At 42.5% G+C, this 26,007-nt stretch overlaps 1 protein-coding gene across 1 annotated transcript in view; it reads left to right on the top strand.

The window, feature by feature from the left end:
• Positions 1–23,439, top strand: part of SLC29A3 (solute carrier family 29 member 3) — a 78,212-nt gene extending 54,773 nt beyond the window's left edge. The window contains exons 4-6 of the mRNA XM_051982199.1: positions 9,412–9,638; positions 14,863–15,025; positions 18,860–23,439. Coding sequence (XP_051838159.1) covers positions 9,412–9,638; positions 14,863–15,025; positions 18,860–19,526 — 1,057 coding nt within the window. The 3' untranslated portion in view covers positions 19,527–23,439. The remainder of the gene's footprint in view (positions 1–9,411; positions 9,639–14,862; positions 15,026–18,859) is intronic.
• The last annotated feature ends 2,568 nt before the right edge of the window (positions 23,440–26,007 follow it).

Genomic DNA, 26,007 nt, shown 5'->3' with positions numbered 1-26,007 from the left:
ACAAAACTCCTTTTCCATCCTGCTCCCAGACCCCACCACATGATGAGAGCCCCATAAAATCCAGATAAGAAGAGGCTTTCCAACAATAGCGTAGACATCGAGTGCCTGGTGTGATTTCTTAGAAGGTGTCTTGTGCCAGGTGGCTCTTGGTTACAATAAATCTCCTTTTTTTCCTGTCAAGAACTTTCCCAGCACCCACCAAGTCTTGGGTTTGATGGCTGTCCCCTCTTCATATGTTTTAGTCCACAGCACATCTATATGAGTGCCTGCCAGACCCACTAGGATGTTTGGGGTACGAGTCTTGGAACTCATCATTCAAAGCTGCCTTAAAAATCTCCATCAAGGCCAGAGGTTGTTTGTTATAACAGAAAGAAGAGAAACCTGAAGCCTGAGTTCCAGTCCTGGCATTGTTCCTTACTATCTGGGTGACCTTACATGAGTCCCTTCACAGATCAAGGCCTCGGTTTGCTCATTTCTAAAATGAAGGAGATGGACTAGAACTATTCCATTTCTAAATCTAATTTTTTTTTGGTGTGGACATTATTTATTTATTTATTTATTTTAATACACATTGCTTTAAGAATCATGTTGGGAGAGAAAAATCAGAGCGAAAGGAAAAACCCACGAGAGAGAGAGAGAAAAAAAAAATAAGTGAATATAGTATGTGTTGATTTACATTCGGTCTCCATAGTTTTTTTTTTTCTGGATACAGATGGCATTTAATGTTCAAAGTTGATTGGGATTGCTTTGGATCACAGAACCACTGAAAAGAACCAAGTTTTTCATAGTTGATCATTGCACATTCTTGCTGTTATTGTATATAATCCATTCCTGCTTCTGCTTGTTTCACTCAACATCAGTTCATGTGAATCTTCCCAGGCTTTTCTAAAATCAGCTTGTTCATCAATTTTTTTTTTTGGTAGAACAATAATATTCTGTTGCCATCATATACCACAACTTATTCAACCATTCCCCAATTAATGGGCATTTACTCACTTTCCAATTCTTTGCTACCACAAAGAGACCTGCTACAAACATTTGTGCACATGTGGGTTCTTTTCCCTCCTTTATGATTTTTTGGGTCTAAATCTATTTTTAGCTTCCATTTATTACCATCTCTTCTGAGTCAGAGAGAGCCTTTAGCCACTAAAACTCATCCCTGCTGCCCAATAAGAGCCTTATGGTTAACATCAGAGTTGTACTCTCTGCCTCAGAAAAGCCGTGTGGCCCTGGGCAAGAGATGAACCTCTCTCAGCCTTAGGTTTCTCATCTCTAAATTAGGGATAATGACAGCATCCACCTCCCAGGGTCATTGTGAGGATAAACTGAGATAATGTTTATATAGTGCTTGGCAAGCCTTAATGTTCTAGATAAATTCTAGTTTTGCTGTTGTTATTGTTAATAATGATGCACCAACTTCAAAACTTTGGCTAGCATAGATCTGTCTGTCCTCCATCAAAGTCACCATAAATCCGGTCCAATACAGCTTAGCTTGCTGAGATGCAAATAAGCAGAGCCATGTCCTGAGCACTAGATGGCACTGCTCCAGAAAAACTAAAATCTGCTTCTCTTAAAAATAGGACAGAATATAATTACCTGGAGGGGAGGAGAGGGATGGGCAAAAGGGAAACGAATACCCCATGTCCACACAGGTCAACTTGTTCTACCAAGTGGGGAGCTATAAACTCCACGATCCAGCAGCTCTACAGACTTTAGGATTTATGAAGCACTTGAGATGATAGATAGATAGACAGATGGATGGAGAGAGACAGAGAGAGGGAGGAGAAGGAGAGGGAGAGGGAGGGAGGGAGGGAGGGAGGGAAAGAGACAGAGAGAGAGAGAGAGAGAGAAAGGAGGAGGAGAAGGAGGAGGAGAAGGAAGAGGAGGAGGAAAAAGAGGAGGAGGAGAAAGAAGGAAGGAAGGAAGGAAGGAAGGAAGATGAATGGATGGACAGATAGAAAGATATAGATAGCTGGATGGATGTGTTCAAGTGTATATATGTTTGTTAATTTACATATATACATAGACACACATTGTGTGTCTATATGTGTATATAAGTATGTATATAGTGTATGTATGTGTGTGTGTATATACTCACACACATACACACAAGTCTCAAGTATACACATAGACACACATTACCTCCATTTGATCCTAACAACCTTCTTGTTGTTATTGTTGTTTTAGGATCATTTCAGTCATGTCCAACTGTCCATGATCCCATTTGGAGTTTTTTGGCAAAGTCACTGGAGCGTTTTGCCATTTCCTTCTCCAGTTCATTTGACAGATGAGGAAACTGAGGCAAGCAGGGTAAAGTGATTGGCCCAAGGACACAGCTAGGAAGTGTCCGAGATCAAATTTGAATGCAGGAAGATGAGTCTTCCTGACTCCAGGACCAGTATTCCATCTACCGTGCCACCTAGCTATTCCCCAACAACTTTACAGGTGGTGATAGATGATGGGCGATGTGATCATTACTATATTTTTGTTTTATCTTTATTTTAAATATTCATTTTTTAGAATTTGAGTTCCAAATTCTCTGCCTCCAGCCCTTCCTCCAGCCATTGAGAAGGCAAGCAATGTGATATCCATTATACATAAGAAGTCACATCATTACCTTTGTACAGATGCTGAAGGACAGCTAGCTAAGGTGGTAGATAGAGCTGGACCTAGAGTCAGCTAGAATCTGAGTTAAAATCCAGCCTTTTTACTTAGCTCCGCGTCTCTGAGCAAGGCATTTAGCCTCTATCTGCCTCAGTTTTCTTATTTGCCAAATGAAGATTATAATAACACTTAGCTCCCAGGGTTGTTATGAGGATAAAATGAGATCATGTAAAATGCTTTGCAAATGTTATATTAATGCGCGCTATTATCATTATTATAAGGAAACTGAGGCTGAGGGAGATTGATTTGCCAAGTGTCCCACAGCTAGTAAAGTATTATTCTGTAGTACCACAGAGTCATGGAAATTATCTGAAACTCCTCCTGGTCACCCTCTTGGGGGAAGAGAAAGGGGCAGAGAGGATGTCACATGATCAGATCATCAGGCAGATAATACTTACCTGCTGGGTCACTACCCTCCTCTCATCTCTTTTCCCTCCTCCCTCTACTTTCCTCCCCTTTAATCTCACCCTGAGTCCCAGATACATGGCTGGAACTCACAGGTTCCCCTTGCACACTCGGAATCACTAATCTCACACACTGTCACACACCAAGAATTCTCTGTTGCCATAAACCATACTATTGCTTCTCTTCCTATACTCTGGGACCCATGGCTTCCAGTCCAGTCTCTTGAATCCCCACTGAATGTCTGACAATCCCAAGACTCCTTCTGGGTGCTCCTCAATGTCCCCTGTAGAACTCCTTCCCCCAGCAGCCATTAAGGACCTGCCTTGTCCCCTCCCTCTCCCCCAGCATCTATAGCATCTATAGCTCTCACCTCACCTGCCCTTCCCTTCTCCCTACTTAAGTCACCAAACCTTAGGGAGAAAGGAAGGAAGCAAATAGAGAGAGTGCGTCACCTCCCCTCCCCTCTTTTCAGAGCTGGGAATAAAATAGGTATGGGATGTTACATATATTCCCAGAATTTTTTTAATGTATTGTTTTTGCTCATCTTTCTCTCTCTCTCTCTCTCTCTCTCCCTCCCTCCCTCCCTCCTCCCTCCTTCCTCTCTTTCTCCTTCCCTCCCTCCTTTTCTCTCTCTCTCTCTCCTCTCTCTCTCTCTCCTCTCTCTCTCTCTCTCTCTTTCTCTTCTCTCTCTCTCTCTCTTCTCTCTCTCTCTCTCTCTCTCTCTCTCTCTCCCTCCCTCCCTCCCTCCCTCCTTCTCTCCTTCCCTCCCTCCTTTCTCCCTCTCTCTCTTCCTCCATTCCTCCCTCCCTCCCTCTCTCCTTCCTTCCCTCCTTTTCTCTCTCTCTCTCTCTCTCTCTCTCTCTCTCTCTCTCCTCTCTCTCTCTCTTCTCTCTCTCTCTCCCTCCCTCCTTCTCTCTCTCTCTCTCTCTCTCTCTCTCTCTCTCTCTCCTTCCCTCTCTCCTTTCCTCCCTCCTTCTCTCTCTCTCTCCCTTCCTCCCTCATTCTCTCTCTCTCTTTAAACAAATTTCTTTGTTCCAAAGAAGGCATCTCTTGTAGGAAAAGAAAGGAATACAATGTAAAAACAAAAGATAGCAATACATTTTTTAAAGGAAAAGGGTCTGTGCTGGTTCGTAATAGGGAGGGAGGGCAGGTTAGCGGCCTTCATTGGAACTGAGGCATGATGGGGATGGGGGTGGGGAATATTGAATTTTTCAGTCATATATGGTTCTTCATATCTAGGGGATGTTACGACTGTGCAGTAATACCACACCAGGATCTGCCCTTTGCAGGGGGAGGGAAAAGCTGAAAGATCCAACTTAGGAAAGTGCTTCTAGTCTTCCATCTGTTTCCAAGCTGGGGGGGAAATAGTTTTTGACTAAAGTGGTTTTTTATTTAATACATGAGATTGAAATGTCGCCTCTTTCCCCCTTGTGGAGGACCCAGCTCTTTCTGCCTGGCTCATCTATAATCGCCAAGTGTTTTATTATGTTAAATTTGCAGCATCATAAATACTTATGAGGAGGATTTACATTTTGGAGATTTGTGAGGAAATCAGTCCCCTGGGGTCCAGATCCCTCATGAGAAGGGGTAGGAGGAGGCTGGGGGAGACTGGCAGCTACTGTGCAGCCTGCAGCCCATTCCCATCATGGGTCGGTTCTCAGGAGGACGGCTCTTCCTCAGGAGAGTCAGGATGAATTTGCCAATTTAGCAGCAATGTGTATCCGACGCCCATCTGAGGCTCCCTGGGCCATTCCGCTGTCCCCCAGTTGACCCATATAAAGGGTGCCACAGAGAAAGTCATCCTCAGATCTCACCTTGGCTACTTGTGTAATCTTGGGCGAGCTACTGAATTCCTCAGTTCTCGGTTTCATCATCTGTCAAGTGAAGAAATCCATGCTCCCGTCTAAATCTGTAATCCCGTGGCGAGAATAGAATCCCATGGGCTAGCGGAGCGACTTCAAAGAAATTATTCCTTCTCCCTCGGCCATGTAGAATAAAGGGGTAGCTCTAAACCGGGGATAGGAGCTACGGAGTCTCTTGATGGGCTGCCTCGACCTTCCTCCTAAAGCCAAGCAGACTGGGACCTGGCTTTCTCCACTCAGGGCAGGAGGGCCAGCTAACCGAGCCCTGCACTGAACATTAGGTGCGCTTGGGTGGCCCCTTTGCACATGGTGCCATTTCATAAATTTTTATGATCATTAAAAATAGCCCAGGGCATAATTACTGAGGGCTTCAGACTCGCGTCTGGAGGTTCTGGTCCACGGGGCCAGTTTATTCAGCAGGTTATTAGGAGACAGAATGTGCTCAGGGAAACCAGGGCTTCTCGGACTGGAGAAGTCCGGATAGCTGAGGGACCTTCTCTTGGAGGCCAGAAGAAGCTTAAAATCCACTCCCTTTGAAAATCCACTTAGTTTCCTCCTCAGATCTTTTCCTCCTCTTGCTCCAGGGTTACGTTGACAAGAAGTCCTGTAGTCTATAATAAGTAACCTTCCTGTGCAGCGCTTAATTCCCTTAGAGTCGAGAACATGTGATGGCTTCCATCCTGCCAGCTGTATTCTCCCGAGTCCTCTGTATCTTAGGTGGTTGTTGTTAGTACATTTAGGGTCAGCGTCTTCTCATCCTGCTTGGAGAGCCACAGCCCAGCTGCTTGAAATCGATTTGTAAATGTGTATTAAGCACCTACTGTGTGTCACCGGCTCCAAAAGTCAGTCCCTTTGTAAGGGGCTCACGGTAGCTGATATGAGCTGTAACAGGACAAATAGGAAATGAGAGAGTGTTGGGTCGGTTTTATTGTTGTTGCTTTCTCCACTTCTTCCTTGGTGTAGGGAACTTCTGATGAAGAAACTAGTCTCATCGGCAACTATCTTAAAAAATGTTAAGGTGGAACAGCTAGTTGGTGCAGTGGACAGTGGACTGGCCCTGAAGTCAGGAGGATCTGAGTTCAGATCTGGCCTCAGACACTTAACACTTCCTAGCTGTGTGACCCTGGGCAAGTCGATTAACTCCAATTGCATCAGCCAAAAAAAAAAAATAAGTATTAAGGCATATTTTGTATTACTTGCTGTCTAGGAGATGGGAGGTGGGGAGAAGGGAAGGAGAAAAATTTGAAACACAAGGTTTTGTGAGGGTGAATGTTGTAAGCTATTTTTGCATATATTTTGAAAATAAAAACCTATTCTTTAAAAAAAAAAAGTGGTAAAGGTAGGATAACTAGAATATGTCAGAGATGATTCTCGAACTCAGAACTTCCTCATTTCTGAAGCTAACTCTACCTACTATATCCTGCTTAAGGTTACAGAACTGAAAAGGACCTTAGAGACCATCTACTAGGGGTCCTCAAACTTTTTAAATAGGGGGCCAGTTCACTGTCCCTCAGACTGTTGGAGGGCCGGACTATAGTAAAAACAAAAACTTTGTTTTGTGGGCCTTTAAATAAAGAAACTTCACAGCCCTGGGTGAGGGGGATAAACATCCTCAGCTGCCGCATCTGGCCTGTGGGCCGTAGTTTGAGGACCCCTGGCTAGTCTAACGGATCATAACCTTTTTGGGTTTTTTGCTGAGGCAATTGGGGTTAAGTGATTTGCCCAAGGTCACACAGCTAGGAAGTGATCATAACCTTTTTTTGAAGTTTTTTGGCAGTCCAGAGAAGCCTAGTCACTCAATTTAAAAAAAAAATTGTTTTTATAATGAAAGGAAATGCTAAATTTCATTTAGAGGATAAGGATAAATAATGAAATGAACACTTTAATAAGCATAATGCTAATGGACATTTTATTTCCATCCAAGTTCACAGAACTCCTGAAATCTATGACCAGATTAAGAACCCAAGATTTTGTTCCTCCTCATTTTATAGCTGGGGAAACTGAGGATCAAGGTTATCTGTCCACCTCCACACACTCAGCTGGTAGATGGTGGTTCATAGGATCCTGGATTTAGAGCTGGAAGGAAATCTCAAAGGTCATTTAGTCCAACCCCCTTACATTTTACTGTTGGGGAAACCGAGGCACAGGGCTAAGCGATTTCAGTGTCAGAGTTGAGACCTGAGCCTGTGGCCTCTGACTCCAGAGACTGTACTGGGGAAGGGTTTGTGCTCTCTTCTCTCCCATTCATTTCTTCCATCCTTCCTTGCCCAGAGGAACACAGCCACGTGGGGCCAGCCTTGCCTCTCTCGGCAGCGGCTTCCTTCACACTCACGCTCCTTTCTCCCAGCAGACCCTCGTTACCCTAGGAGCCCCAGGTTACCTAGGCGAGCTGCCAGGGCGCCTCCAGCTCCTGCCACTGCCTGGAGAGTGCTCCCCGGACGGGGATCTCAGTAGGACGCAGGCCCTCCCTCAATGGGACGCAGGCCCTCCTTCAGCGGAGCGGAGGGCCCCGGGGAGCACCAGCCCCATCGCATCCTTAAAGCAAATGCCTCCGGCTCCCCCCGGATTGTACAGTTAGCTGCCTCCGAGTCCGGAGCTGGTGCCAAACACGAGCACCTCCGGGCATCCCAGAGAGATGGCGTCCCTGCCGCTGGTCCTGCCCCGGGGCCCTCAGGCCCAGGTGGCGTTTCCACAGCTGGGACGCTCAGGATTCTGGGAGCTGTAGGAGCCACCTAAAGATGGCGCTGTGAAGGGAACTCCATCAATAGGGTCCTCGGAAAACCCGCGTTCTCATTCAGCAGGCCGCAGAGTGACTGCACATAGTAGGTGCTTCATGAGCATTTCTTGCATGTTTGATTATTGATATTGCCACAGTGACTGGCACATAGTGGGCACTTCATAAGCACTTACTGTTTGATTATTGATATCAGCACTGTGGCTGGTACATAGTAGGAGCTTAATAATCTTTTCTTGCTTACCTGATAATTAATGTTTCCACAGTGGCTGGAACATAGTAGGCACTTAATAAGCATTTATTGTTTGTTTATTGATGTCGGCTCTGTGGCTGGTTCATAGTAGGTATTTAAGCATTTCTTGTTTGCTTGATTACTGACATCAGCACTGTGGCTGGTACATAGTAGGAGCTTAATAATCTTTTCTTGCTTGCCTGATAATTAATGTTTCCACAGTGGCTGGAACATAGTAGGCACTTAATAAGCATTTATTGTTTGTTTACTGATGTCGGCTCTGTGGCTGGTTCATAGTAGGTATTTAAGCATTTCTTGTTTGCTTGATTACTGATATCGGTACTGTGGCTGGTACATAGTAGGAGCTTAATAATCTTTTCTTGCTTGCCTGATAATTAATGTTTACACAGTGGCTGGAACATAGTAGGCACTTAATAAGCATTTATTGTTTGTTTACTGATGTCGGCTCTGTGGCTGGTTCATAGTAGGCACTTAAGCATTTCTTGCTTGATCCCTGATGTCGGCTCTGTGGCTGGTTCATAGTAGGTAGTTATTTATTGCCTAATGGATTATGGATCTCAGTCTTGCTTTGACTCAATGAAAGGCCTCAGCCAGCCATTTACCTCTCTATTTCATTTTCTCTGTCTGTATTTTAGAGCCAAAAGCTATGTCAGAAACCATTTAATTAACTTCATTCATTTTACAGATGAGGAAATTAAGGACCACAAAGCTTAAGTCACTTACCTAAGGCCCCATATTATGTTAAATGGGGCTGATGAAACCTGCTTTGCTTTCAAAAAATATGTGTGTACACATACTTAAATACACACACACACGCACACTATACACACACACACATACACACACACACACACACACACACACACACACACACAGAAGCCTAGTAAGGACTTATTAAATACCTATCATGTGCCAGGCACAATGTTCTGCCCTTTATAAATATTATTGTTTTGAGCCTTACAACAACCTTATGAGGGACATCTGTAAAAAAAGATGGTTGAACGCAATTGCTCTCTTAAGGTCTCTTCCAGCTCTAAATGTATGTTCTTAAATAATAGATATGAAACTACTTTGAGAAAGATTCGGTATAATTACTAATTTTTTTTTGTTTTATTTAGCATCCCAGTCCTGTAAACAGGGTTTTTTTTTCTTTTAAGCTTTTATTCCTCAAATTAAAGCCAGACACTTTCTTCTTCTCTTCTGGTCCCATTTTCTTTGGCAGTTTTACCTTTCCTCTTTCCTTTGTCTCTCCCTTTTCTTTGTGCCCAAATCTTGCACAGATTTTAGAAAGGTTCTGGTGAACCTTTCACCTCCTGGCTCTATGATCCCCCTTGTGATTTTGTCGGGTGTGGATCATCCCTCGGAGAATCCCTCCAGCTGACTAGGGCTATTTACTTCTTGAGCACTGGGTCTCCCAGTAGGACATTTGAGATTCCCTAGGGACCTCCAGACCAGAAAGTGAGCCAAACAGATTAACCAAGTCTCATTGGCAGGGTGTCGGTCCACGTTCGGGTCTTGAGCTCCTTGGCCATTCTGCTCGTGGTGTTCGTGGTGATAACAGTGCTGGTGAAAGTGGACACCTCCTCATGGACCTTTTCCTTCTTCATCATCACCATCATCTGCATAGTGGTCCTCAGTGGTACCGCCACCATCTTCAACAGCAGTATCTTTGGTCTTGCGGCCTCCTTCCCCATGAGGAATTCCCAGGCTCTGATATCAGGTAAGAGCTACCACTGAGGTGGGCTGGAACCCAGGCTGGGTAACTTCTCCCAGGGAAGGAGCCATCACACTGGGGTAGAACCTGATCATGTATTCATTAGCTCTGATACTTCACAGATCCTAAACAATAGACAACACCCCGTCCATCCTCACCTTCCACTGTTACACGGCTTAGGACTGACGCCCTGAGTAACTGTGACCTTGCGAGTGGGCTGGCCCTAGTCTTCTGACCTCATTTGGAGTTGGCTGGCTTTCTGACAGTGGAGGCCCAGGTGCAGTGTGACCCACAAGCCCACAGCACTCCTCATTCTGACCTGAATTAGATTAAAATGTAATTAAGAAATATTGAACAAAAGAAGTAAAACCTAGATAATGTTAATATGTGGTTTTCTAAATCAATATGTGGCCTATGGAAATTTTTACGTATAGTTTAGTGGCTCCTGTTTTGATTTAAATTAGATAACGTTGGTATAAGGGACTGCTTCGTTTCTTCAGAAAGGAATTATTTGCCTGCTCACTGCTCTGTGTGTGAAAAATGATAAGGATTTTGATTTTTATGCAATTCAATTCAAAGCAATTATTTATTGTATATTACATGCCAGGCTCTTATACTAGGCACTGGAGATAACACCCGAAAAAAGAAAAAAACCAACAAAGCAACCCCTCCCTAAAAGGAGATTTCATTCTACTTAACCTTTTTTTGGTGTCCTGAGCCCCTTTGGTATTGGACTTAAACTTCTTGAGAGGACTTTCTCTTGCCTTTTTATTTTTCTTGAATCTCTAGTAATTAGCACAGTGCTCAGCACACAACAGGTGTTTAATAAGTGCTTATTGACTAACTGGTGAAATCCAAAGACCTCTTTTTCAAGATAATGTTTTTAAATTCATAAAATAAAAGACATAGGATTACAATTTAAATCAATTCTATTGAAGCATAGTTATCAAAATATGAGGGGGGAAAGCAAATTTACATATTCCTTTGAATCTCTTTACAGATTTTCCTAGGGTCACAAGATTCCAATTTAGGAAGAAATAACATGTCTGGGGATAAAATGAACATAGAGAGTGATTTTGGCTTGGATTGAGAAGGAGGTTAACACTGAGGAGTTCAGGAAAGTTTGGGAGTTATCCTGACCTCAAAAGGAACTAGATATTCCAGAAGATAGAAGGAGGGAGACCATTCTTGACATAGGTGACAAAAGCCCATTACATATATGGAACATCAAAGAGGATCCCTTGACTGTAATCTGCAGAATAGGAGGTTTGAGTGGTAGAGTGGAATATCAATGTGACATCATTCTGGAGAGTTAACAACAACAACAACAATAAATTTATAATAGTGTTCTCTATGAGACTATATGTCAGGCACTGTACTAAATAAATACTTTACAATTATTATCCCATTTGATCTTCACAGCAACCCTGGGAGATAGATGCTATTATTATTCCCATTTTATTGATGAGGAAACTGAGGCAGACAACATCTAAGTGACTTGCCAGGGTCACATAGCTTGTAAGTGACTAAGGCTGTATTTGAACTCAGGTCTTGCTGACTTCAGACACAGCACTCTATCCACTGTGCTTCCTACGTGGGAGGTAAACTAGAATTCAGTGGTTCTCAAAATGTGGTCCAGAGAATCCTGTGTGGGTGTCCCTAAAACCCTTTTAGAGGGTCTTCAAAATTAATTTTTTCCTAATATGATAAACATCTTATAAATCTAATCCACAGAAACAAAAACTCTTTGGACAGATCCTTAATAATTTTTAATAATATAAAGATACCAAGAACAAAAAGGGCTAGATGATCTTCTGGATTCTTTCTGTCTCTAGATCTGTGATTGATGACGGATTTCTAGAGCAGTCTTATTAAAAACTCACACTGTGCTGGGCACTGTGATAAGGACAAACACCAGAGAAATCAAAAAAGACAAGAATATGGTCTCTGTGCTCACAGTCTCACAGGGGAGACGCAATGCAAACAACGCATAAGATATAGAGAATTTAAATGGGCCAATTAGGTGTGCAGTGGATAGAGTGCCAGTCCTAGAGTTCCTGAGTTCAAATTTGGTTTTACTAGCTGTGTGATCCTGGACAAGTCACTTAACCTTGTTTCCCCCAGTTTTCTCCTATGTTAAATGAGCTGGAGAAGGAAATAGCAAACCCTTCTATTATCTTTGCCAAGAAAATGCTGAATGGTGTCACAGAGAGTCAGACATGATTGAACAACAAATAAACCCACTTAGTCCCTTTCTTTAAGGCACTTCACTCTAATAGAGGGGTTATGTTATCATTACCTTAATGTACATAGGTTGTACAGGAGGCAATTATAATAACGCTACAATAGACTAAACAACAGCAATAACGAGAATGTAAGTGGGAACCGATCTCAGAGGGAAAAGCAGCATCATGAAGAGCAAAACCTTTCCATGCTTAAAGAAGGGTCCAAGAAGCAGCTACACCCAAAGAAAGAACACTGGGAAATGAGTGTGAATTGTTTGCATTTTGGTTTTTCTTCTCAGGTTATTTTTACCTTCTGAATCCAATTCTCCCTGTGTAACAAGAGAACTGTACAGTTCACACATATGTTGTATCTGGGATATACTGTGACATGTTTAACATGTATAGGACTGCTTGCCATCTGAGGGAGGAGGTGGAGAGAAGGAGGGGAAATGTCGGAACAGAAGTGAGTGAAAGGGATAATGTTGTAAAAAATTACCCTGGCATGGATTTTGTCAATAAAAAGTTACAATTATTTTTTTTAAAAAAGGGTCCACCAAGTGTTGAGGACTTCCTTCTTTGTCTCCGTCCTCTTCGGTCCAAGCTTAAAGGCTGATTCTTTCTTCCCCTGGTGTCTTCACCAGGGGAAATGACTTTAGCCCATCTATTTGCACTGGTCACAAACAAATGGTTTCTCTCGCATTTGTCAGTTCTGCCGTTTGCATTTACTTTGTGGTTCAGGTGTGTTCGGAGAAAGGGAGAGAAAGGTGGGATAAAGCATGGAAGGGGTTTGGTACCTAACCTGGAGTGTTAGCCTGGGTTTGACCTCTTCACAAACATCTGGTAGGGACCATGCAAAGAGGAAGAGGGGTGAAGGTCCCTCATACCCCATGAGGTTTGGGGTGGGGCACTTTCAACTTGGAATATCATGGCTCAACATGATCTCTGGTGGTGGTTGTTTGTTGTCTTTTAATTGAAGGGAGCAACTACCCTGGAATTCTGCAAGTGTTCATATCTCAGGAAACAATTCATTTGCTTTATGCTGGATTTTTTTAAAAGCCCTCATTTGCATGTATTTCCATAACTGATGAGATAAAAGTATGAAGTCATGAAAGATGAGCTCCCCGGAGGCTTGCCTTGTTGTTGATGATAATATTGTAAATTCTCTACAAGGGGGAGAGAGAGCTTGCGAAAAGCTTGATCGAGAGGAATCAAGAGACAGCGATTTTTAGATATTCTTCCTTAGGGCAGCCTGGGAATTTCTTAATGAGTTTAACCCCAAATATTACCAGAAGCCCAGGTAATAATTACAGATCCTGAGAAACAGCTCCCCTGCCCCGCTGCCAAAGCTTTCATGATGTTATTGCTATTTAAAGAGAGAGAATTAGCAAATACCTGAGAAAGGGGGAGGGAGTATTTAACCCTTTCGCTCCAAACCACCCATCTCCATAGGTGTTCACTGGAGACCTCCTTTGGTGACCACATTTTCACTGCTCTAAGCCATAGAGATGTGGGCAGAGAGTGGCTGGTGCTGGCCAAGGCAGAGTTTTGTCCCACCAGGGGCCAAGCTGACTGGGACCACTGAAAAGACAATTTTCAGGCAGAGGGGAAGGTCAGGATAGTAGATGACGTGCAAGTTAGGAGAGTTCAGACATACACTAAAAGCCAGATCAGGGTTTGGGGGTGCCATGGTGTCACAAGAAATAGGGGCTGAGCAAAGCAGGAAGATCCATCACCAAGGGAAGTCAGAAGCAAACGTGCTGGGAGTGCAGGGAGGGAGCCTGACTCCCCCCTCCAGGTTCAGTATTTTTAAATTGCACTTGGCTTCCCTTTGCATCCCCTGTCCAGACCTGGTACTGATAGGACAGTGTGACCAGGCTCGGGATCCTTCCAGGCTTCTCAGTCAATCGAGTCTTGATTAAGTACGTCCCCTGTGGCAGACAGTAAAAGAGTCCCTGCCCTTGAGAAGTTTACAACCTAGTTAGGAAAGACAACATGTAAATCTGTAATTATATACAAAATACATACAAAATAGATACAAGATAATCAGGCAGAGGGGTATTAGCAACTAGAGAAATCAGGAAAGGCTTCACAGAGAAAATGGTGGTTAAGCTGAGCCAGGAAGATAAGTAGGGATTTGAGGAGGCAGAGGAGAGATGGGATGGCTTCCAGGCATTGGGGCAGGTGGAGGGAGGGGGGAAGTAGCTTAAAGAAAGGGACAAAGACTGGAGATGCGTTTGTGCATGAGGAGGCGGTTAGAATGAAGCACTGGGGACTGAGGGGCAGTGTGGCTAAAAAATACTCTGGGACAGTTTGTGGAGGGCTTCTAGATGCCGAACGTCTTGAACCTGGCAGGAATAGGGAGACATGGCAGCTGACTGAGTGTGAGCGTGACAGGGTCCGGAAGATCACTATGGCAGCGGGTGGGAATGGATGATGACAGGAAGACCACCTAGGAGGTCATCGCCACGGTTCAGGCAGCAGCAGCGCAGCCCAAGCGGGATCCATGTGAGTGGACAGGGGGTCCCGTGAAGATGCAGAGGATAACGGCTTGGGAGATATAGGGCGAGTGTGAGTGTGGAGCTGAGGTTCTGATGGGTGTCGCTCAGGTGTGTTTCACCAAGGAGTCAATAAGCTGTCTTTTGCTAAGGAATTCCTTGAGCCCACGTGCCTTGGAAGTAGTTCTGAAGGTTGGAAGAGGAGTCCCTGGTTGTAAGCTCCCTGAGGGCAAGCATGGGTTTATTTTGGCCTTTGAATCTCCAGGACTAGCAGAGTGCCTCACTGAACTGATGGCGGTCAAGGGCAAAAGAAAGAAAAAATGGACAACATAAAAAAAATACATATCCATATATGTATGTGTGTCTATACTTATATATGTGTACCTCGCCACATAGAGATATAAATATATGGTTGTAAATATATATGTTTTTCTTATATAAATGCCCCGTTGTTCACTGCTCCATTACCCCCTTCTCTTTCCATGACTGGGATCCGATTATTTCCTACAGGTGGGGCCATGGGGGGGACCATCAGCGCCGTGGCCTCATTGGTGGATCTGGCAGCATCCAATGATGTGACAAACTGTGCTCTGGCCTTCTTTCTGACAGCAGACATCTTCATCGTGATTTGCATCGGCTTGTATCTGATTCTTCCCAAGCTTGAGTACGCCAGGTAAGAGGGATCGGCTGTCTTGACGTCTTCCGTGGTCTGACTGAAACTGGATTGTGGTGTTGCATGCAGAAGGGAGATAAGGGTGGGCTGCAGGAAAATGAGGTGAGAGATGAAAGCCCGAGAAGTGGTGGAGGTGGGCTTCTTAGCTGAAATTTGTCAACAACTAGAGCTTACCAACGGAGGCAGGGAATCTCCAAGACTGGCCCAGAGGCTGCTGGGAGTGATGTTCTTCTTCTCCCTCAGCTTCCGTCCTTTTACCTCCCTTTCCCCCTCCTCCTTTTTATATTCTACCATTTCTTTTTTTTCACAAATAATTAGTAACACCTTGCCTTCGGTCCTTTATGCTTTTTAAAATGCTTTCACATTTAGGGTTTGATTCTATCTGTGGGAAATAGACAAGGCAGAAATCATTATTCTGATTCTGTAGATGAGGCAATTGAAGCAGGGGACAGGCCAAATTACTCACTCAAGATCATGTCACTCGTCAGTAACAGAGCTGGACTTGGAGAGCCCAGATCTTATGATACCCTGTGCCAACTTTGACCTGCCGAGTGGCACCCCCGGACATGATTATTTAGCTGAATTAGTATCACTCGGTTCTAGAGAGCTGGCTGGCATTTACTTGGTGATCAATACATATTTGGTAAGTTAATTGTTTCTCCTGTTGGTAGGGGATGCTAGAGCTAGGATTTGATTAAGGAAAAGAACTTTCTCTCTACTGATGATTGGGAAATCAACAGAGATCAATGATTTGATGAGTCTCTAACCTAGTATGTGCCTGAGTCAGGAGATGAACCCTGATCTTTACAACTCTAAAATCAGTCCCAGCCTCTTTACTATTCCACCTCTCACAAGAGGGGAATGAGTGAACACATGAACTAACCTGCCTATTTTGGATTCTACTGGAAGGAAGGATGGAAAGGTCCTCCCCCAAATCAGTATTGCTGTTCTGATCTGCTAGACCTCATCAATAGTGCCTAAAGAGGGATCATTGTATGATTCTCTAATCAAGAGGGGGAAAGAGGTACTCTGTCATCATTTTTCTTATCAGAATACTGACTCTAGTTGGGCAGCTGAGTTGTTTCATCATTTAATAGGGATTCATCATAGCCTTAGCTAACATCAGCTGGTTCCAGTTTCTAGAAGAAAGAAGGACAAAGGCCATATGAAAATGGGTTCTGAAATGTTTAGAATTGTCCGGAAAACATGAACTGACCATTTCAGGTGGCAAGTCCCTCTGAGGGACATGAAGGTAAAATTCTGTATTTCCATTGCCAAGTCATTCTAAATAATGCTGGTACAAGAAGGGGCAAGAGGAACGGGTGGGGCCAAGCAGAGTCCACAAGACCTCCAGAATCAAACAGCACTTCCTCTGGAAAGCACTCTAGATTAAGCCAAACCTAGGTTCGACTAACCATAAATCCATGGACAGACAGGTTGGGATAGCATTTAATGGCTTTGTTGGCTGAGTGGTCACAATTTCTGGGTTTGAATGAAACAACCCTGAAACCATGGGAATCCGCCAGCAGAGAGAGACCTCAGTGGTTTTTCCTGAGTCCACTCAGTCTGAACCAAATGAAGAAAGTACATTTTAATTAAGAGTAAAAGGTATAGCCATTGCATGTCAATGAGTTTGTCAGGGCTCATCTGGCTAACCTGGGATGGAAAGGGGAGTTAGGTAGCATTGGATGGATGTTCCTTTTAAAATGCAGGTTACTGAAAGTGACAAGGGTAAACTGGAAAGAGAACTAGACTTGGAATCCCAGATTCTGGGTTCAAATCTCAACTCTCCTAATCTCCACGAGGGATTTATCTGCCTGTGTAACCTTGGGCTAGACATTATTTTCTGAAAAGTGAGGGCTCAAAATTGAATGACCAATGGTATCAGAGGCAAACTGAGAGCTGTTGTCTCCTCTATTGAGAGCTCTTTAAAAGTGGGGACCGATTTAACACAGTAACTGGTACACACTAGGTGCATAATAAACGCTTGTTAATTTGGCCATATGGACCCCTCCAGCTCTAAATTTGGTGTCCTATACATTCGTAACTGAGAGGGAAGAAGAAATGGAACAGAGCAACAAACCAGAACCTGCTCTACATAATCCAGGTTTCCCAGTATGAAAATTCCCTCTGCTGGCACAGATTGGAAACTCTTCTCTAGTTTTAGAGAGTTGTCAAGGGGCATTTATTGTGACTTGCCCATGAACACACAGCCAATACATGGCAGAGGCAGGACTCCAGTTTGGATCCTCCTGATTCTAAAGCTGCAGTTCTCTGTCCACTAAGCCAGGGTACTTCTTGAATAGAGTGATGTGCCAGCCAAATGAGAAGGCAAAGAAAATGGATTATTATCTACAAAAAATATAAAATATCCAAATTAAGAAAACAAGGTGAAAAACTGCTGGGCGCTTGAACCCGGGGGTAAGTATGGCAGCTTGGTAGGGCTTGCAAGGCAGGGCTTTTTCAGCCAGAGAAATCTGGCACAGAACAATCTTCAAGCTGTTTAGAAAAGAGGGAACTAAGGGGGACAGAAGGAAGTAAGATGGTTCCTTTCTCTAGTCCTTGGAATGAAGCAACCTATTCAGTCGTGCATAATTTTAATGCCCAACCTGACTTGATATATGTTATCTCACTCCTCCTTATCACTCCCCTGCAAGGAAAGTGCAACCCAGATAGTCTCCTGCTGGTTTTTCAGAAACCTGAGGCCCACAGGGGTTAAATGACTTATTCAAGAGTACTGTCTTCATTTTCTTTTTCTTCAGAATGTCTTGGAATGACTTTGGCCATGTTTTATATTTACTTATCCACGTACATTCTCCCAGGAGAATGGCAGCTTCTTGAGGGCAGATAATACTTTTGTTTTTGTCTTTATACTCTTCAGGGCATAGGCAATTAAAGAATATTTGTTGAATTGAATTATGTCTAATCTGATCTATTTAAGGGCAACTACAGGGCTTTTTAAGGATTGAAACAACCCACTTCCTGCTGACCTTTGTCTAGAATTCTTTTTCAGTAGTTCTTATGTTAGTTGGGGTATTTAAATGAACCGATATAACTTTTGTATTATTTTTTATTTTTGAAAAAAGAGTGTAATCTGTAGTTTTTTTGGTAATTTGTATAGCTTAACAGTCAAATGTTGAAGAGGCTGAGTGCAAAGATTTTCAGAATCACCAGCAGATGCCTTTTGCTGTCCATCATGTACTAATCTGATAGAATCCTAGAGTCTGACTTAGAAAGGGTGACTACAGAAGTGGATTATTGTGACTTTACATAGTGGGATGCTGCCATTGCAAGGCTCTATGGTCTTTTCCAATGTATTTATTTGTTTTCCCGGTTCTCCTTCCCTGCCCAGCTAAGGGTTCTACTCTTGTTCTTTGATTATATTTTTCTCTTTTGTAGATTTTTGTAGGCTTGGGAGTGGGAATACCCGAGTTCAAATCTTGCCTCTGATATTTCCTGACCATAGGCAAGAAATATCTTTAACCCTCTGTTCCCTAATCTGTTAAATGGGGCTAATACTTTACGTGCTACCTGACTTACAGGATTGGGAGATTTAGATGACATAATGCACTAAAAGTATTTTGCCATATTTAAGGCAATATATAAACTTTAGCTTTTTTACAGTTTTTAAGTAAATCTAAATTTTATATATCCATATTTTCAATCTCTAATTAATGGCCTACACATTACAAACAACATCCAATTACCACAAAATTTTAGCATAACACTAATCTGAAAATTCTCCCTCCTCATCCTATCCTTTGACTTTGAATGACATTTTCATTGGATTTGACCAATTTTTCCCAAAGTTAATTATTATTTTTTTCCCTTCAGGTATTACATGAAACCAGTACAACCAAGCCATGTATTTTCAGGAGGTTCCTTTCGTGAAGAGGAACAATCTTCAAGCCTCCTTAAACCTCCACCACAGATCATCAGGCTAACAGACCCAAGCCTGCCTCCTCTCTGCTTCATCCTGAAGAAGACAGCTGTGCTGGGCTTCTGTGTTGTTTATGTCTTCTTCATCTCCATCATCATTTTCCCTGCCCTTTCCTCCAATGTTGAGTCAATCAACAAGAGTTCTGGATCTCTATGGACCAATAAGTTCTTTGTCCCTCTCACCAGCTTCCTCCTGTACAATGTTGCTGACTTGTGTGGCCGGCAGATCCCTGCCTGGATTCAGATCCCGGGGCCCAAAAGCAAACTTCTCCCTACCCTGGTTCTCCTAAGGACGTTTTTTGTTCCCCTTTTCATTTTCTGTAACTACCAGCCTCGGCTCCACTTGGACAAGGTATTCTTCAATTCCGATGTGTACCCGTGCATCTTTATCTCACTTGTAGGATTCAGCAATGGCTACCTCAGCACCTTGGCACTTATATACGGCCCCAGGATCATGCCTAAGGAGCTGGCCGAGGCTACTGGGGTGCTGATGTCATTTTACCTCTGTCTGGGTTTAGCCTTAGGTTCAGCCTGCTCTGCCTTGGTGGTCCATCTCATCTAGGAAGACAGAAAAAGATGGCAGTCCTTCTGCTACCCTGCCCTTGAAGACATGTCAACAGCAAAGCAAAATATCATGAGAAGTAACAGGTGGGGTACCAGGGTGACCTGGATAAGGAACCTTTTGAAGAAAAGAAAGTCCTTTAGTCATTCATGGACCATCAGTTGATTTCTGTTACCTGTTATTTGAAGGTGAACAAAAGGAAGCAGAGCTGGCTTCACTCAAACTATTGAAAGATTAAGTAGGGGAATAAAGATACATCCAGACATATAAAGAACATATGGTTCTCTGGAAGAAGCATTATATAACAGATATTTAATCTTAACTAAAAGGGACACTGAAAAGAAGATAGTGAATGGAAGGCCATCATTGGAGTCAGGAAGACCTGCCATTGAAAGTACACACTAGACCCCTTTGTCTCTCCATGGCCCAGGTAACACTGTATGACTCAAGTGTGCAGATGAGTCATCAGACTGGATTGTTGGAGGGCATTTCCACTCTGGGATTTCCCTAAACTGGTGAAATCATGGGCTTAGACCAAAACAAGACATTCTGCCTTATTTACTATGAGTCTAACAATTCTATTTTTGTCAACAGTGGAAACTGGTTTCTTGCTCTTCTTATCCATTCAATCTCTCACTTTTGTGGTCCATGTGAAACTTTCCAAAAACCTCTTTATATAAGTTTCAGTTCCTTAGGGAAACTTTAGAGCTTTGTCTTTTCTGAGATGTAGAGATACAGAATTCTTAGTGCTTGCTGGATAGCTGTGGGCTCTCTCTGCAGCTCTCTTCAGCCCTGAAGGATTCTTCCTTGGAATGACTCTTTTGGCCAGAGGAGCAGTCTTCAGATAGTCCTTTAATTCCAGAAGAAGCCTTACATTCAGCTAGGAAGATGCTACTTGTAGGATACATCATCACAAACCGAGGGACTCCAATCTAGTCTTCATTTTACAGATGAGGAAACCAAGGGCAGAGAGGTATCAGAAGCCAAACGTATTAATAAGAGACATTTACATAATGCTTTAAACTTTACAAGCACTTTATGTTCCCTCGTTTGCACCTCAAAACAGTCCTATGGGTGGGTAATACAGGTATTATTTCCATTCCACAGATGAGAAACCTGAGACTTAGCAAGTCACCATGAGCACAAAGCTGGTAAGTGCCAGTCAAGATTTTCCATACTTCCCCCACAGGATCTATTTTCTGTAGCTGTCTATAACCGGAGTTTGTAAGAGCAACTTATTGAGAGGGTTTCTTGCTCTTCTTATCCATTCAATCTCTCACTTTTGTGGTCCGTGTCAAACTCTCCAAAAACCTCTTTATACTAAGCTACCAGGCGGTGATGGCTGTGAGGAGTCGGGGCAGTCCAGGATGTGCTGGGCCCCTGCTTGCTCCCTGCCAGCCAAGGCCTGTGGCAACGACCCTAACATTGAAGTGGCTTGGGCCATGAAGGCTATGCAGCATGCTGGGGTTTATTCCAATTTTCAGATGACCCTCTATTTCTAAAACTCACTAAAGTAGGGGATCAGATCTAGTCAGAGTTTCAGGAGAACTTGGAAAAGCTCAAGATAGCTGTGTTGGACCTAGAAGAGCTCAGATCAGAACTATGGAGACCATTTGATATGAAGTTCAATGGAATTGTTGAAGATTTCAACTCCTGCACCTACTGCAGCTAGACTGTACTCAGGAGTATAGTAAAGACACAGTTTTTTGCTATTGAAATAGCTTGGAAACAGGAAGGTTCTAACGGAGCTGTTTACAATAGTGCTCAACAGAATGGAGAACCAGAAAAAGACAATGCGATGTCTAGGTAAAGATCACAGGATTCAGATCACTGAATCAAATATACAAGGGAACTTTCAGGAATCTTTGTAGTTTCCTGACTGGACTATTGGTGACGTCGTATAATCTCTGCTCAAAATTTAGCTGCATGGAAAAGCCATTGTTCAGAATCAGTTTTTTAAAATGATCTCATGACTAGTCTAGATAACTTAAGAAAATATGCAGAAATACAATCCATTGTTGGGTTATGTTTCTCAACTTTATATGGAAATTTTTATAAAAAGAATTTTCTTTATACTTTACCTTTTCTTAGTGTTCTCAAAAGTCAATAATTCCTGAAATGTATGTGTTCTTCTTATTCTAAGACAATTATTGTCTTATTTGTTGTCAAATCTGCTATATCTCTTGTACATTTGTGGATTAACAGTTTATTCTCTAGCTGTAATGTCTAGAAATAGACATTTGGTTGCAATGGTAACCTGTCAGTTATTGGCATTATGCCAATCATTATATGCCTTAATATCCATGCAGTGACTACAACATTAAAACAACCAGATGAGAATAAATTCAGTAGAAACAAAAAAGAAAAAAAGAAGAAATATTTGAACCCAGATCTTCCCTAGTCCCACATTCACTCCGCCATGTTGCTGACTCCAAATTCAGTGTTTTTTACCACTATACCAGGGATTTTCTTTGTGTCCTTGACCCCCTTTGGCAGCCTGGTGAAGCCTGAGAACCTTTTCTCAGAATAAGTTATTTAAGTGCATAAAATAAAATGTATAGGATAACAAAAGGGAACTAATTATATCAAAATATAATCATCAAAGTCCATGAAGCTCAATTTAAGAAGCCCTTGGACTTTATTATAAGGATGCCCTCTATGTATAAATCAAAAACTATTTATCACATGCAGCATTTTTTTTCAGCATGAAAATAAGCTTAATTTTTTCTATTTTGCTCCAAATTTTCCCTGGCTCCCTCCATGCTGGATCTTTGGACCAGCAGTGATGTATTCTGCCATTATAACACAAAAGTGATCCATAGCCAGGCCCAGAAACTCCATTCCATAACATGCTTCCTGACTGTCTTATGAAATTGTCAGAGATGTTATTGTTGGATTAGTATGAATGTCTCCTAAAGCTCAGAGATGATATTGTTGGATTAGCACGAATGTCTCCTAAAGTTCAACACAAAACATATTTGAAATCTACAGCTCTAGAGAACTGGGGGCTTGGGAAAGAGTTCTCAGAAGAAGAAGGGGCCAATGGGGAGACACACTGAGGGAAAGGAAAGGCTTTCTGGGTGACCATGGGAAAGTTATCCACCTCTATGAGCTTGTTTCCTCAAAAATAATAAGAAGAAAATACAATACCTACCTCATGAGATTGTTGTGAGGAAAGGGAGTTTTCAAACACTAAACCACTTAATAAATATACGGGACTGCATTGAGATCATGCCGTGTCAAGATCAGCTGAAAGAATCAGGGGTGTTCGCTCTCAAGAGAGGAAGATATAAGGAGACAGTGGCTATCTTCAAGAAATCGAAAGATTATCACATGGAAGGAGGATTAGACTTGTTATTGGTTGTCCTAGGAAGACATATCCAGGAGCATGGGGTAGGAATTTGTAAAAGGCCAAATTACGTTTGATTCAAGGAAGAGTTTCCTTACAATTAGAGCCCCCAAAGCAGAATGGGCCATCTCAGAAGGGAGGTAAGTTCTTGCTTAATGACGAACTCCAAGCAAAGGACAGATGACCACTTGTGGGATATGGAACTGTGGGTCAACTTGGGAGAGCTAGACCTGAGACCATTTCCAATTCTGAGACTGAGTTCTGCCTCCAACTAGCATGGGAACTGCATCCATAGTCAAGTGCCAAGTTAAAAGGGACCTTCATTCTGCCTTATTGTCATTCTGTTAGCTTAGGTGATGATGTGTCTCTTCTCACTGAGTAAGATATATGAGACATATGGATTTACAGTTATCCAAGAGAGGTTTAGAGTGGTCCTCAAGGAGTCTACAGGTGGGGCTCTTGTACTGTTGCCATTTATAATGTGACGATGTCTGTACATGTTGTTACAGGGACCAACTAATGCTTGTGTACTTAATAAAAAAAATAGATGGTATTCCACCGCAAGCTGGTCATCCCATTTTTTTTCAGAGAGAGAGAAAGAGAGGGGAGAAGGGAGAAAGGAAGAGAGAAAGAGGAAGAGGAGGAAAGAGAGGGGAAGGAGAGGGGGGAGAGGGAAGGGAGAGACAGACAGAGACAGAGAGAGAGACTCAGAGAAACAGAGAGACAGACACAGAGAGAGAGAGAGGGTAGGAGAGAGAGAGAGGTAGTTTATTCATAAGCATAGTGTTTCTGAATAAGCTGATCTGGAAACAGAATCGCTGATGCTCCCAGCATTTGATATTTTCCAGTTCCCTGCTGTGCTCTTTTGTCTAGTACTGGGGAACCAGGGTGACTGTGAAGGAGCAGGGTAAACAAGAGGAGAAATGGGCCCAGCCCAGAAGGTTGTTCTGCATGGCCCAGTGACAGTGACCTGTCGACCACACAGTGGCTGCAGGGCTTTCTCCCTCCCCTCAGTTGCTACTGCAAGACACTGATTAAAATGGGAAACAGTCAGTAATCTACCCACTGGCTGCAGCTTCTATTTTCAAAAGTTTCAGTCTAGTAAACTCTCATGCTTTTTAGCCAGAGAATTGAAGAGGATACTCTTGATGGATTTTTTGAAACTTTAAACCTTTTCTATTTTAAAAAGAACGGCTGCTTTCCCTCTCACTCCACCTTGACCCCAAACACACCCTTACACACTCACAGATACACACTCATATGCATACAACACTCTCCCTCAGGCACTCACAATATACACATTCACATCCATTCACCCACCTATTCACAGACACACATTGTTCATGACCATTTGGGATTCTAAAACTACCTCCTGTAAATGGGAGCCTTTTCAACCATTCTTTAGTCCTGATTTTTGTTATTGCTCACTTGTTTTTCAGTTATGTCTGTTTCTTTGTAACCCCACTTGGGATTTTCTTGGCAGAGATTCTGTAGGGGTTTGACATTTCCTTCTGCAGCTTATTTTATAGTTGAGGAAACTGAGGCACAAAAGGCTAAGTTACTTGCCCAGGGTCTCACAGCTTACTAGCTGTGAATGAAGCCAGATTAAAACTCAGGAAGATGAGTCTCCCTGACTCCAGGCCTGGTGTTCTATCCATTGTACCACTAGCTGCCCTGATCTTCATAATGTTGATTATTTCCCATTGATTATCAACTCCCTACTTGGTTTGTTATTATGATTCTTTGTAGGTCATACAAGATCATAGAGCTAGAAGGGAACCACAAAGACCATTTGGTCTAACTGCCTTGTTTTGTAGATAAGGCAACCAAAGTTCAGGGAGATAAGTGACTTGACCCCCCCCCCAAAATAAATAAAAATGGTGAGCATTTCTGTATGTTTTTTGATAATATCTAAGTATATTCAAAGGCCTTCCAGATCATCGGAATCTGCTAAACTCTTCAAGAACCTTTGCCCTCCTTGCATAACTCAATGAGCCTCTCAATGTTGATTATTTGGGAGTAACTTTCTTATTTTTTATTAAAGCATAAAGGGTGCAAGGAGCACCCTTGCAAAACCTTGTGCTCCAATTTTTTTTCTCTTTTCCTTCCCCTCACTCCTTTCCCTTAGATGGCAAATAATCCAATGTACGTTAAATATGTGCACTTCTTCTATATATCTTTTCATAATTATGATGCACAAGAAAAAAATCAGCTCAAAGAGAAAAAAATTAGAAAACAAACAATGCAATCATACAACAGCAACAAAATGAAAATACAGTGTTGTGATCCTCAGTTGTCTCTATTTTTATGATGAACTTTATTTTTTTAATTTTTTATTATAGCTTTTTATTTACAAGTTATATGCATAGGTAATTTTACAACATTGACAATTGCCAAACCTTTTGTTCCAATTTTTCCCCTCCTTCCCCCCATCCCCTCCCCAAGACCAATACATGTTAAATATGTTAAAGTATAAATTAAATACAATATAAGTATACATGTCCAAATAGTTATTTTGCTGTAAAAAAAAAAAAACTGGACTTTGAAATAGTGTGCTATTAGCCTGTGAAGGAAATCAAAAATGCAAGAGGATAAAAATATAGGGATTGGGAATTCTATGTAATGGTTCTTAGTCATCTCCCAGAGTTCTTTTGCTGGGTGTAGCTAGTTCAGTTCATTACTGCTCTATTGGAACTGATTTGGTTCATCTCATTGCTAAAGATGGCCAGGTCCATCAGAATTGATCATCATATAGTATTGTGATGAAGTATATAATGATCTCCTGGTCCTGCTCATTTCACTCAGCATCAGTTCATATAGGTCTCTCCTGGCCTTTCTGAAATCATCCTGCTGATCATTTCTTACAGAACAATAATATTCCATAGCATTCATATACCACAATTTACCCAGCCATTCTCCAATTGATGGGCATCCATTCATTTTCCAGCTTCTAGCCACTACAAACAGGGCTGCCACAAACATTTTGGCACATACAGGTCCCTTTCCTTTCTTCAGTATCTCTTTGGGATATAAGCCCAGTAGAAACACTGCTGGATCAAAGAGTCTGCACAGTTTGATAACTTTTTGAGCATAGTTCCAAATTGCTCTCCAGAATGGCTGGATGTGTTCACA

The sequence above is a fragment of the Antechinus flavipes genome, chromosome 2 (genome assembly GCF_016432865.1).
Source record: "Antechinus flavipes isolate AdamAnt ecotype Samford, QLD, Australia chromosome 2, AdamAnt_v2, whole genome shotgun sequence".
NCBI lineage: Eukaryota > Metazoa > Chordata > Mammalia > Dasyuromorphia > Dasyuridae > Antechinus > Antechinus flavipes.
Note: the sequence above shows the minus strand (reverse complement) of the source record. Positions and strands in the feature narration are given on the sequence as shown.